Source organism: Suncus etruscus, chromosome 5, assembly GCF_024139225.1.
Source record: "Suncus etruscus isolate mSunEtr1 chromosome 5, mSunEtr1.pri.cur, whole genome shotgun sequence".
In the NCBI taxonomy this organism is placed as follows: Eukaryota; Metazoa; Chordata; class Mammalia; order Eulipotyphla; family Soricidae; genus Suncus; species Suncus etruscus.
In genome coordinates, this window is record NC_064852.1 from 1,676,118 (window position 1) to 1,690,707 (window position 14,590).

The window sequence follows — 14,590 nt, forward strand, 5'->3', positions numbered from 1 at the left end:
TAAAACTCATAGATAAGGGCCGGAGAGATAGCACAGCGGTGTTTGCCGTGCAAGCAGCTGATCCAGGACCAAAGGTGGTTGGTTCGAATCCCGGTGTCCCATATGGTCCCCCCGTGCCTGCCAGGAGCTATTTCTGAGCAGACAGCCAGGAGTAACCCCTGAGCACCGAAGGTGTGGCTCAAAAACCAAAAAACAAACAAACAAACAAACAAACAACAAAAAAACCCTCATAGATGAGTGAGACTATTCTGCGTCTCTCTCTCTCTCTCTCTCTCTCTCTCTCTCTCTCTCTCTCTCTCTCTCCCTCTGACTTATTTCACTTAGCATAATAGTTTCCATGTGTATCCATGTATAGGAAAATTTCATGACTTCATCTCTCCTGCCAAAATTCTATAGTTCTTAACCAAAAAAAATTGCAAAGGTCTTTAAAAATAACCTTATATTCATAGTATACGATAAAATATGCAGGAAACAGCTTTTATTTCTATTTTTCAGTATTGTTTAGTACATGCGCCATTAGTTTAAGACTTCTGAGGGTAAAGGCACAAAGAAACAGACCTGGGTCCGGAGCAACAATACAATGTGTAAGGCATTTGCCTTGCACGTGGCTGACCTAGGTTTGATCCTCAGTATCTCATAGGGTAACCTGAGCCTGTCAGGAGTTCGTTCTTTTTCTTTTCTTTTTTTTTCTTTCTTTTCTCTCTTCTCTCTTCTCTCTTCTCTCTTCTCTCTCTCTCTCTCTCTCTCTCTCTCTCTCTCTCTCTCTCTCTCTCTCTGTCTCTCTCTCTCTCTCTCTTTTCTTTTCTTCTTTTGGCCACATTTGGCGGTGCTCAGAGATTACTCTGGCTCTGCGCTCAGAAATCACTCCTGGCAGGCTCAGGGGACCCTATGGGATGCTGAGGATCAAACCCAGTCTTGTCTTGGGCTGGCTGCATGCAAGGCAAATGCTCTATTGCTGTGCTATCACTCCGGCCCCATGCCAGGAGTAAATTCTGATGCAGAGCCAGGAGTAACCCTTGAGTACTGCTGTGTTTGGCCCAAAAAAGAAAAAGAGACAGAACCTAATTTGTTATCCGGTTTATGTAATGATCCCTGGTCACATTTTAGCAAGATCCATTTCAAATGCTTTCTCCTTTTTAAGGGTAATTCCAGATAATGAAATAACAAATAACTTTTGTTGAGGGCTATTATTCAACAACTCTATCTTTATATAAACTGTAAATAACTTTATAACTCTGTCTTTTTTTTGGGGGGGGGGGAGTGGATCATACCTGTTAGTGCTCAGGGGTTACTCGCTCAGAAATCGCTCCTGGCACGCCTGGGGACTAATGGGATGCCGGGATTCCAACCACCATCTGTCGTGGGTTGCCTGCTTGTATGACAAATCCCCTACCACTGTGCTATCTCTCTGGGCCCCTATAACTCTATCTTTATATAAAAGATTAATAAAGTGAAAAAAGAACTTTGAAACCCTGTAGTTCTATTTCATGATCTTGCTCTCAAGACAGAAAATAGACAAGGAGAAAAAAAGAGGTAAATGATTTGAGAGCACACTAAAATAACTACAGTTCTGATTATAAAATATGCTGAACTTCAACCTCTTAAATAAAAAGTATGTGAGGCAACCATCATCCTATCGAAAGCTCCTTCCTTCAAACCCTAAACTATTTTGTTTTCAACACATTTATTGGTGTGTATGTATATACAGGTATCTACGAAGCATATCACTCCAATTTGTGCAAAAGGTTTTCAGAAAGGATCCTTTTTGGCATATTTGATGTTTTACCCAGTGTATTACTTTCTCTTCTTCAAACAAAACCACATAACTTGAACTATCTAGTCCCGCCTCCCAACTAGAGTGGGAAATAAGGGAGGTACCAAGACCAAACAGGTGTAGGACCACTATGTAGTTAGCTAGGCACAGAGGGGACTGCTTATTCTGGCAGCCCCGGGGGTGAGGGAGGAGGATATGGGAGGTAGGACAGGAACGGAGGTGGAGGGAGGACAATTAGGTGATGGGAATTCCCCTGATTTTATGTTAATATGTACCCAAAATATTATTGTCAATGATATGTAGGCCACTATGATTAAGATAAAAATTATATTTAAAAAAAAGAAAGGATCCTGCAGTTGAAAATAGTTAAGCATAATAGTTGAAGTGTACGACACTTCCCATAGAAAAAGTAAAAAAATCTCAAATCTCTTCGTGTACTTACATGTTTTGGGTCTTGAGCATCCAGGCTATCTATGGTTATTTGCAGGTGCTGAAGCTCCTTTTGCTTTTCAGCAATTTCTTGCCTTTGCTTTTCTAGCTGCATTTCCAGATCCAGAGCCTCTTGACGTAATTTATTTAGAAGTTTTATTTTATCACCCAACGGCTTGTAAAGGTCTTTCTCTCCTTCTGAAATCTAATTTCCCCACATTTAACAATGAACAATTTAACAATTTCCCCTTAATTAACAGAAAATGCATACAACAGAACACACAATTAAAGAAACCAACACTGCTCTACAAATTTCAAGAAAGCAACTTATTTGACTAAATTGTTATTCTAAGCCCTATCAATTATTGTATAAAGAAAAATAGACACATCTTATCCTTATATTCTGTGTCTATAATATTATTTTATAAAAAGTAATTATTAGAAGGCAGACATGAAGTTGGCATTCTAATATAGAGAACTTGTAAATTATTAATAGCAATGACTGCTGAGTTATAGCACTTATCTTTGTTATTAGTATATCAACGAATTTAATAAGGTAAAAATAACTTCGGGGTCCATTTATTCATTTAAAATAGCTATTTCTCCAAAGACACTTTACAACAGTCTGTTTATTTAAAATTTATGTACATTATTTATATCTATTTATGAGCCTGAATAAAGCTATAACCAGTATTATTATAATAGTTCATTAAATCGTTTTTGATAGCTTCCCATGTTGAAATCATACCCACTGGTTTTACTGACAAATTTTATCTACAAATAGTCTTTCTCCATGCCCTTCAACACTTTCCCAGACAAACCATCCTCTCCTCTTGCCTCACAACTGTCTCCTAGCAGATACAGACAATCTCCATTATTTTCAGCTCCCTTACTGTTTTCTCTCTTATTCAGAACCAGGTTGAACCTTATAGAAATACAAATAGGCAGCCACTCTCCTACCTAAAGTTCATCAAAAGTTTTCCTACATTCAGAATAAAATTCAACCCTTAAAAATGGCCTATGAATGGGGCTGGAGAGATAGCACAGCGGTGTTTGCCTTGCAAGCAGCCGCCCCAGGACCTAAGGTGGTTGGTTTGAATCCTGGTCCCCTATGCCAGCCAGGAGCTATGTCTGAGCAGACAGCCAGGAGTAACCCCTGAGCACCGCCAGGTGTGGCCCCAAAACCAAAAAATAGCCTATGAAGCTTGGCATGATCTTTTACCTGTCCACATTTTCCCTCACTCTTTAGGTGAGGACATTTTGGGTGCAGAGGAAATGTTCATCTTACATCCTCTGTCTCCTTCTCCTTCAGTTCAGTTCTCCCAAGTTCGCCTCCTTAGAGTCCATCATCATCATAATTTAAATGGTATCATATTTAATTCTCCCTCCTAATTTTTATTTCTTCTATAACATTCTCTATTTAACTATATATTTTTACATTTTTACCTATTCATTTGTTTCTTCCATTAGCTTAACCATGAGGAAGGGAAGCAGCTGTTAAATCTCATTATTCTGAACCAACCCAATCACTGACTAACATGTAATATGTACACTTCAAAAAAATAGATTCGATTTTTTTGTTAATGAATCATTTGAAAACAACAATACGCAGAATCTTTTAAAGAGTGAATCAATTGGACTTCACATTTATGAATGTTCTACCTCCTCTGGACGGAATGCAGTTATGTAATACTTTTACAATTCTTTTTTTTTTTTTTTTTTTTTTTTTTGGTTTTTGGGCCACACCCGGCGGTGCTCAGGGGTTACTCCTGGCTGTCTGCTCAGAAATAGCTCCTGGCAGGCACGGGGATCATATGGGACACCAGGATTCGAACCAACCACCTTTGGTCCTGGATCGGCTGCTTGCATGGCAAACACCTCTGTGCTATCTCTCCGGGCTCATACTTTTACAATTCTAATGTGCGTGTGTGGTGCTGGGATTGAGTTCAAGATCTCTCACATGTGAGGCATAAGCTTTCCTGCTGTTACATCCCAAGTTCCTAAAACAGATTTTTATTGAACTCTTAAAAACTCCAAATTCAAATTTGCAAATACCTAAAATATTTCAAAACTAGGAGGTCAAAATACTTTCCACTGAATCTTGCCTCTCTGTAATTAAATCTGGTGTCTGAGCTGCTTATTTCATCAGGACACAATGACAATTTCTGGGAGTATATCATTGATCTTCTTATATGCTTTATTTTCTATCATTTCAAGTTTGCTTCTTGTATCTGATAATGTTCATCTGAATATTTTTTTTTGGTCCACACCCAGCAACACTCAGGGGTTACTTATGGATCTGGCTCAGAAATCATTCCTGGCAATCTGGGGGGATCAGATGGGGGTGCTAGGGATCGAGCCCAGATTGGCTGCACGCATAGCAAATACTCTACCCACTGTGCTATTGCTCTGGCTGGTTTTCTAACTCTTAATGTAGGTAACAGAATTCTAAAGGTGGGTGAAATGCTTAATCTGTTTAGAGATGTCAGGAAGCAATTTTTCAAGCGAAAGTAGTCACTTACTACATAAAATATTGACTAAAAATTGTAAGCAATTTATTTCTATTGCTTTATAATGAGCTGATATGAGATCATCATAAATAACTGACTGAAACTTGTTATACCGTAATTAAGTAGGTAGCTCTTATTTAAAAATTATTTTACATGATGTATGAAGGAAAAAACATATTTCATTTTCTGCATTTCCTTTCAGCATTGCTGCGTTGCTTTTACGTACCTTTTTAAGTTGTATGGCTTCTTCCATTTGTTTAAATTCTTCAGTAGCTCTTAAAATTTGTTGTTCTGCCTTTTCTATTTCATCATTTAATTCTGATAGTCGAGTTTGTGCTGCAAATGTAAGAACCATGCTCACAGACACACACAAGAAACAACTTGAATTCTCTTTCTTACCATATTTTTCATCATAACCTCTTCCCCCCAAATTATGATACATTAAAGGATAAACATTAAATTTATTTTTAATGCAATATATCATGTTTTTTTCTATTATTTAATCGCTAAAAGAATTTCATGATGTTATCTACTCTAACCAATCCTTTTATTTGAAAGAAATCTTAGAAAGGCTTTACATTATGCTCCCAACTCTCAAGAATTCTTCTGAGAAAACAAATTATATTATTAGCAAATGGGCACTTATATGCCATTGTTATAATTAGATTCAAGGCATGGGGGTGTGAGGAAACCCTGTTAGAAGAATATTATTTATGCATGACATATCATGAATGCAATGCCATAAAAGTCACTAAAGAATAATCCCTGCCAGTTGAAGTTCATCTCAAATTTGTTTCTACCTCAAATTCATTCTCTTTATCTCTCTCTCCTTCTCTCTCCATCTATCCCTTCCTCCCTCCCTCCATCTCTAATAAAACAATAACTCCCCTTGAAGCTAATCTTCAAGCCAGTTTCCAGTTTATTTTTGTTCTGACTTCGTTTTGCCTTTTGTTTCCCTTGCCCTGTCCCCTTTTCTCTCTCTTTTTTTTGCTTGCACATGCTTGCAGACCCTTGCACATGACACGTGACTACATACTATAATATCTATCAATTCCTATAAAATTTCATATGCTATGCAACTCAGTCAGCCTCTGTGGGTCTTCCATATTTTCCATTTAGCTCCTAACCAAGGGAAAATGAGTTGTTAACCTGCCTAGTGACAGACCCACAGCTGGTCACCATTATTAATGTGATATTTAAATTCAAACTTGCTTTCTCTTCCCATCTCCACACCCAGTTGTGGGTAAGTGGATTCAAAGGCTGTCACTGGCAGTCTTCTAAGTGGCCCCTGAGACTGATTCTTTCTCTCTTGACTTGGTAGGCAAGAGTCCTTGAATTAGATGATTTGGGGGTAAGGAGGAGAAGTTTGAATATGGGAAGAATGGCAGCTGGGGGGGAAATTCAGAGGCTTGACTTAGACCCAAATATCAAGAGAATGCAAAGCACTGCTTTAAGTGTTGCCCACATGCATAATAATCAATAAAATGGGACTTTGCTTGCTTCAAACATTACTAATTAGGCCTTTTCATGTAGAGTGCCAAATGCTGAAAAGAAGCTGCTGGCAAAATCTCATACACAGGTGGATCCTATAGCTATGTTGCCCTCAAATTTATCAAAAACCTCATTCTCTACCCTAACAGAAAACCGCCAAAAGTTTATCAATTTCTGCTTTTTAGAAGTAATTTTCATGTAAACAATTCCTTCAATATGTTTAACTAAATTATAAAACAAAATTTGCCTGCACTCTTTTTGTACTAAAATTTTTTTTTTCAGGGGCTGAAATATTACAGGGGCAGGACACTTGCTTTGCATGTAGCCAACAAGGGGTTCAATCTCTGGCATTCCATGAGGTCCCCCAGTTCTGCCAGGAGTAATTCCTGAGTGCAAAACTGGGAGAAAGCCCTGAGCAGCGCTGGTGTCTCCCCTCCCCCAATTTTTATTTTTCAAATAGCTTTTCAAACCTGCACTTATTTGCTTCTCTTTGTCTTCCAGTTGCATGTCCAGGGTTGCATGTTCATTTCTAAGTTGTTTTTCTTCACCAGGTTGTATCTTCTTGATAACTATTGGTTGAGCATTATTAACAATGAAAGTCTCCGTGGTGAACATATTTCTTTTGTATCTCGACTTGCCAATGTAAGGGCTTTCGTCTGGGGCATTATCAATTTCAGCATACTAAGAGTAAAATTTAAAATATGTATGGTTAATAAATAACTTCAAGAAGTAAACTGAATGCTATTCATTTTACTAGTGAAAAAGGTTATCACAGAATTCCCTAAATACACTGTACAGCCAGGTGGGACCCCCCCCCAAAAAACAAAAAACAAACAAACAAAAAAAGAAATACTTATACTATACACCTAGAAAGTAAAAAATATATATAATAAAAAAAATATATATATAATGATTCGCCTCCCTTCCTTCCTCCCTTTTCTTTTCCTTTTTTTTACCCAGCAGGGCTCAGGGCTCGTTCCTGGCTCTGTACTCAAGGTTTACTTCTGACAGTATGCTCAGGGGACTTTCAGGGACGCCAGGGTCAACTGGGCCGGCCTTGTGCGAGATAAGCACCATGTGTGCTGTACTATATCTCTGGGCTCTGCCGTATTTTCTGGCATACAAATGACTTTTCAACCCACGAAAAGCTTCTTTCAAGTTGGGGGTCGTCTTATACTCTGGTACAGGGCATGCTGAAACTTACTCCGGCTTCAGGGATGAGTTTTCCATCCCCCCTTACTGCCGCAACCAATCCAGCTGCCAGGCGTCATCACTCAGTCCTCTGAATCAGATGTCCCGATTCATCGTTCAGGGCACACAGAGGAACTGAGTTACTGAGTGCTGCATCCCATCCAGCCACCGGGTGTCATGGCTGGTAGGCGGCTTTCCGGTGCTCAGTCCTCTGCTTGTCCTGCCCGATTCATCTTTCAGGGCACACAGAGGAGCTGAGTTATCAAGTGCCACATCTCATCCAGTCACCAGGTGTGTGGCTTTCCGGTGCTCAGTCCTCTGTTCAGCTTTTATGGGACATAGATAAGGCACTGTATCCCTCTAGCTTCCTATTAATCACTGCATCCCAGCCAACTGCTCTTGAAGGAGTCCCCTCTCCCATGCTCTCAATGTAGATTACAATTAAAGAATCACAGTCACTCACTACAAATGGCAAATGAATAATGATTGTTGGTGTTCCAAAGTCTAGCTTTATTAAACATATACTGTTGGAGCCAGAGTGGTGGTGCTAGAGGTAGAGGTACATTTGCCTTGCAAGCGCTAGCCTAGGACAGACTACAGTTTGATCCCCCTGGGGTCCCATATGGTCCTCCAAGCCAGGAGCGATTTCTGAGTGCATAGCCAGGAGTAACCCCCAAGGGCTCGGAGAGATAGCACAATGGTGTTTGCCTTGCAAGCAGCTGATCCAGGACCTAAGGTGGTTGGTTCGAATCCTGGTCCCCGTGCCTGCCAGGAGCTATTTCTGAGCAGACAGCCAGGAGTAACCCTTGAGCACCACCGGGTGTGGCCCAGAAACCAAAAAAAAAAAAAAAAAAGGAGTAACCCCCAAGTGTCAATGGGTGTGGCCTAAAAACAACAGCAGCAACAACAACAACAACAAAAAAAACAAACAAAAAAACAAACAAAAAAACTATACTGTTAACCATTGTGGGATCTACTCTTTTTCTCTTATGTTTTTAATTTCCATTTGGTGTACGTTAAAGAGAGGTGGTCTTACACAGCGAATATAGCCCAAACTCTATATTTTAACAGGAAAAGTAGGGGGTCATCTTATATCCTCAGTCATCTTACACAAGGGAAAATATAGTACTTTCTTCTTAGACATCAAAAAGAAAACCAAAACACTGTTTAAAAAAATGATTACTTCTCTCATCCCTTAAGAATAAGTGTAGATTGATTAAAGAATTATCTACGTTGAAGATATTTAACACTGCTTATTCTCTCAAATTAAAAAATCTAAATATTTTATTTTAGCTTTTTAGTTGATATAGAAGTAAAGTGAGTTTGACTGAAATTTAAATAAACAACAACACTGGTCTCAGAAGTGGCTTGTTGATTGCACTAATAATGGCTGACTAATATGGAATCTAGTGATTACTGAATAAAAACATTTGGAGGCAACTATTCCATGGTTACTGAAGCAGGTAGTGTCTTCTAAGCACAGATTTAAGGAACAAAGACCCTCTAACAACGGGATGTGGCTCAGCAGAAAAGAATCTGCCTAGCATGTCTGAAGCTCTGGGGTCAAGCATTAAAAAAAATACTTCAACTAAAAATATTAAGAGTCAGCCTCTGAGGAATTTTTGATCTTTTTAGGACACTGCAAATTCTCATGCTGCCAAACAATTCATAGACTGAATCAAAATATAGTTAACTCTGCTTATGCCTTCAACATAAGAAACTGGAGTAAATGATTATTGGTAAGATCCTTTCACTTTTTCTACCTCCTCGTACCAGCCATTGCTGGCTTTGCCTTTTGATTTAATAAAAGGATTCAAAGAACTCACCTCAGATGGGTAATAATTCAGTGGCTCAAATTTAGCATCGATTTTATAAAAAGCTAATTCCTGCTCCAGGTCATACTGTTTTTGACATGCTCGAGTTAATTCTATGGTCTTCTGTTTTAGCTATTGGTCCAAGTTGATATGAAACAACAAATAAGTATCATAGGTTAGGATATAGGTACAGAGGTATGGAAAATTCTAACCATGACTAATAATGCAAAATTTTAAAACCCACAGCAAAAGTACAACATTTAGAGCAATTCATCTTATATCAGAAAGTATGAAATAAAAAAATATCCTATTATAACAGCACATAAAAGACCTTTGAAATCTATATGCCATTTCTGCCTATCTTAATATAATGAATAAAGTTTAAACAAATTTAAAATTGTTTTAACCAAACACGAAAATAGTCGTATAAGTTGTTCTTTCTTTGGGAGGAGGAAATCCCAAGCAGTCTTCAGAGAATTCGGGGGGCCACTCCTAGAGAATCTTAGGGTAGTACCTTAAGGCAAGAATCCGGTATGTGGTGCTCCTCTGGTCCTACAATGCCAGGGTCCATCAGAGTCACACTGATGTGTCTGGTGCTTCCAGGGTCACACCCAGAATCCTTGGGAGGAGGGGGATTTGGTGATGGGGATCAAGTCCGGATGAAGAGCATGCAAGGTTTTTGCCCTAACCTTTGTACTATCTCCCAAGGTTCTATATGAGTTATTTTATCTTTTTAAAGTTATTTATTGGGGAGATGAGAACACAACTGGAGGTGGCCAGGGGATATTCCCAGCTTGATGATCTCAGTACCTGCTTCCTGATTTTCTACTTATAAGTCATAGTTATTTAACTTACTGAGTGATTTTAATGAGAGTGTCAAATAATAGATAAAAATGATACTATATATTAATTACAAAGGAATTAGAGGACAGAAATCAGAAATTAAAATTTTTTTTTTCTTTTCAAGTGGTGTCCCGGCGCTTGAGGATAGAACCGGTGGATTGCAAACCGCCGGAACCGAAGACATGACGCCGAGGGGCACGGAGCCCTTGTCCTCTACCTCCGGACATTACGGGCATCGGGACCGCACCCCCGATGCCCGCCAAGAAAAGGAGGGTAGAAATTAAATTATTTTAATTGTACTATTATTGCTATAGTATTTTGTTTAACGGTAAATCAGTTTAAGTGTTTAGAATATTTATTTTTAGCTCTCCCCAGTGGTGTTCATGGAGACTTTGGGGCCATTTCTGTAATACTCAGCCTACATAGACCCAACAATTTAGTGGTGTTCTGGTGGTCCTCAGGTACCGTGAAGGCCACAGCCGGTGATGCTAGGATGGGGGAGTGTGCAGTACTGGGGCATGTAAACTGGAGTCTGTTTGCATGTAAGACATGCACTGTACTTTTGAACTACCTTTTTGGTCCAGAACATTGTTTAATAGTGATGTTGTTGTTCTGGTCATATTCAGTGATATGCCTGGATTACTTCTGACTCTGTGCTCAGAGATCACTTCTGTAAGGATTCAGCAAACTATATGGCATGTTGGGAATTAAACCCAAGTCAGCCATGTACAAGGCAAGCTCTGTACCCCCTATACTATCTCTTTGATCCCTGAACATGGGTTTTGTAATTTAAGATGAAGAATATGAATAAACTCAATAAGATTCAAATATGCAACATTTGGGGCTTGGGATATGGCTGAGTGATAAGGGCCATGTCCTGCATGAAAGAGACCTAGGTTTGCTGTTTGTGTTGCAAAAAAAAAAAAAAAAACCCTTCCAAATATATGTTTAAATACTATATTTTTATATGTAATTTGACTCAAAATTTTCAATTAGACTTGGAAATTTTTGGAGCTAAGCATAAGAGATAATCCAGTCTATTATATGAGTTTATAAATAAATTGTGCTCAAGACTAGGGAAATAACTTATAAGAAGTTTCATATTAGGCTAGTGACAAAGGTAAATACTATTAACTAAGTACTGGGACCAACTAATCCTTTGAGTTTATTCCAAAGGATTGAAATCTAAGTGATTTTAATCCCCTCCTTTCGTACCCCTAACATCTGCTTGTAGTTACCAGGCAAAAAACATGCAGAAAACTTCATGAATATAAAAATGAAAAAGGAAAAGAATAAAACTCCAAGAAGCATGAACATTTTACAGGGACCAAGAAATCAAAGTCGTGCATGATTGAACTTACAGTCACCTCCTGATTATCTGTCAAAGGGGAAATGAAGTCATAAATAATAGTGATCGAGAGGTCATTTCTATTCCAGCCACCATGCAGTGATGCCATGTTTTACTGTACTGCATTTTCAGAATGACCCTAAGATGATAAAGGCTTCACAGAGAAATTAAATGATTTGCCTGTTGGCATATCTGATGGAAGAAGCTGAGTTCAAGTGTCCTGATTTGGGCCAACAATGCTGCTGTCAATGTCCTGCTTCAACATCCGGCAAATCCACTGCATTGGCCTTTCACCAATGTTCCTAGATCCCCACATCTCAGCTAACAGTTTCAGCCAGTTCAAGCTTCTTTCCTCAAAGATTACCAAAGGTGAAAATGAGAGGAATCACATGTGTGCATGGAATGGTCCCTGTCCCCAAATTCTCATACTGTCTTAAACAACTGAAGCAGCACTAGGCTTGGCATACAGCAAACATTCAGCATTCATTAAAATATGTGAAAGGAATGAGAGAAAAACTGGAGTCAAAGAACTTGGAAGGCAGGCTAGTTAATTGTATTGACCATGGATAATCAAGAGCTGACTGTAGTTAACAGACTTATCAATAGAAAAAAAAAACATAGACATTTCTCCCCAACATTCAAATATATTCTCTTAGGTATATATCCACTTGAAAAAACGAACACGCACAAACAAGCACAGTTTTCAAACAAGCACAGTTCTCAAGATGGCAAGCTGGTTTCAAAACTTAAAATGTACATAGGCATATTAATACAAGCCATCATGCAAACCATAAAAAACACAGCATGGGATTCAGTCCTGAAGGAACTACCTTAAAAGAAGAACAAACAATCAGTAGATAAAGGCTGTGCAAGAGCCCAGGACAAGAGCTAAAAAGAAAAGAGCAGAAAACAGAGATCATCACCTGGAAAACTATAGACTGGTTAGATATTTGACACTCCACTGAAAACTTACCTGAGGAAGGTATGGTCATTATTACGTGCATTAATACCTGGACATTTTATAATCATTCTGTGAGTTAAAGATTTTACCACCCTCTATTACTTAAGACTTATTTAAAAAGTATCTTTACATTCATTGCTTCAAGTCTTCAGAATTCTACAAGGCTGGCAGGACATATCCACAAACTTTATTTAAAAAATAAGAAAACTTAAGAAAAGGAATTAAGGGCCCGGAGAGATAGCACAACGGCGTTTGCCTTGCAAGCAGCCGATCCAGGACCAAAGGTGGTTGGTTCGAATCCCGGTGTCCCATATGGTCCCCTGTGCCTGCCAGGAGCTATTTCTGAGCAGACAGCCAGGAGTAACCCCTGAGCACCGCCGGGTGTGGCCCAAAAAAACCAAAAATAAAAAAAAAAAAAAGAAAAGGAATTAAATAATTTGCAGAAAGACAGTAATACTGATATTAATTAAGGCTATTCTTTGTTGATGGCAAGAGAAATGTATTATCGTGAACAACAAAAGTCTTACTTCAATTTTCTGTATTTCTTTTATGGACTGTTTGACCTAATACATGATGAATTATTTTATAAGACTGGAAAACATTATCCAACTGTAGATAATGATTCTAAGAATTCATAATAATGGAAAATATTTTCAAATAAAGGTCCAGAGAATGAGACTCAAGATTATTTGTTTAATATAAACTTGTACTTTGGAATAAGAAAAAGGTAATGCATTAAAAAAGTAGTAATTTAAAGTGATATAAAAATAGCTAATACTCGGGGCCAAGTAATAGCACAGTGGTAGGGTGCTTGCCTTGCATGCTGCCGACCGAGATGGACCCCAGGTTCTATCCCTCCCTCATCTCTTATGGTCCCCTGAGCCTGCCAGGAGTGATTTCTGAGAGCAGAGCCAGGAATAATTCCTGAGTACTGCTGCCCGGTGTGGCCCCAAAACAAAAAAACTAAAAGTTAATACAGATGTAGAACATAAAATTTCCAAATGTCAATGTGAAATTTTATTATATCCTATTTATAAATTTGAAATAATATTAACTCTTTCATTGGCTTTTATAGACCCTCTGAGTAGTTAAATGCATTAAGGGAGCATTAATATTTACTAAAAACGCAAATTACACAGAATTCTACTTGTAATAATTACATAGTAATTTATATTAAAGAGTTAATAATATAAATATTTCATATAATTATATGAATAAAGATTTCCTCTGTAGGATAATTTCAAATAGCAAAAAAAAAAATAGTAGAACCTAAAAATCTGTCAATAAACATGGACAAAAATAATAGCATCTTAAATTTTTTAACTCAATGACATCTTTTGCTCAAGAAATGTAACCTTGGTGAGACATGCCAGAAACATCTTAAATTTACTATGTGGTTAATTTTGAGTTAATAATTGGTCACTATGCATTCAGAAATCTTTTTTTGTTGTTGTTGTTTCTGGGTTTTTTTGTTTGTTTGTTTTATTTTTGAGCCACACCTGGTGATGCTCAGGGATTACTCCTGGCTATGCACTCAGAAATTGTTCCTGGCTTGGAGGATCATATGGGATGCCGGGGGGATCCATTCTAGGCTAGGGTACGCAAGGCCGACGCCTTATGGCTTGCGCCACTACTCCAGCCCTGCATTCAGAAATCTTTACTGCTGCCAAATTTCTTTTGCCACCCCCATATTCAGTTACACTACATCATATGAAGTTCTGACCAACATTTTAAATAGGGCCATGCATGGAACACAATAAGGGCTTTAATAAGATTAAGAACAAATTATATGGGGCCGTAGGGTGGTTGCCTTACATGCTGCTGACCAGGGAGGAACCCTGTTCCATTCCTGGTATCCCATATGGTCCTCTGAGCCTGCCAGGGGCAATTTCTTAGTGCAGAGGCAGGAGTAACCCCTGAGCACTGCCGGGTGTGGCCCAAGAACCAATCAATTAATAAAAGAAGAACAAATTATATATATGCATATATTTGTATGCACAAATACACGTTGTAACCTGGAAAACTGCCTATGATGCACTATTTGTACAGAAATAAGATACAGGGGATTAAAAATATAGATTCTTTTTGAAAGTCACAAAATTGTTCAAATGTAAATATAAGTATATAATTCCATAAGCATCAAGTAAACACACATATATATTATATAAACACAGAAGGAAAAAGGCTCTAGATTAACATCCAGAGAACTGGGGTATAAGAGAGTGAAAC

The 14,590-nt window shown here is 38.3% G+C and overlaps 1 protein-coding gene and 1 non-coding gene across 2 annotated transcripts in view; both read right to left on the reverse strand.

Annotated features, from left to right (window-relative positions):
• CNTRL (centriolin) overlaps nucleotides 1-14,590 on the reverse strand; it is a 93,297-nt gene that overhangs the window by 61,879 nt on the left and 16,828 nt on the right. The window contains exons 7-10 of the mRNA XM_049773060.1: nucleotides 9,222-9,341; nucleotides 6,675-6,885; nucleotides 4,940-5,049; nucleotides 2,217-2,408 (exon numbers count right to left, since the gene is read on the reverse strand). Of these exons, the coding sequence (XP_049629017.1) occupies nucleotides 2,217-2,408; nucleotides 4,940-5,049; nucleotides 6,675-6,885; nucleotides 9,222-9,341 (633 nt within the window). The remainder of the gene's footprint in view (nucleotides 1-2,216; nucleotides 2,409-4,939; nucleotides 5,050-6,674; nucleotides 6,886-9,221; nucleotides 9,342-14,590) is intronic.
• Nucleotides 10,177-10,325, reverse strand: LOC126009954 (small nucleolar RNA SNORA57). Its single transcript, XR_007496104.1, has one exon. It is a non-coding gene; the product is annotated as a small nucleolar RNA SNORA57 (small nucleolar RNA).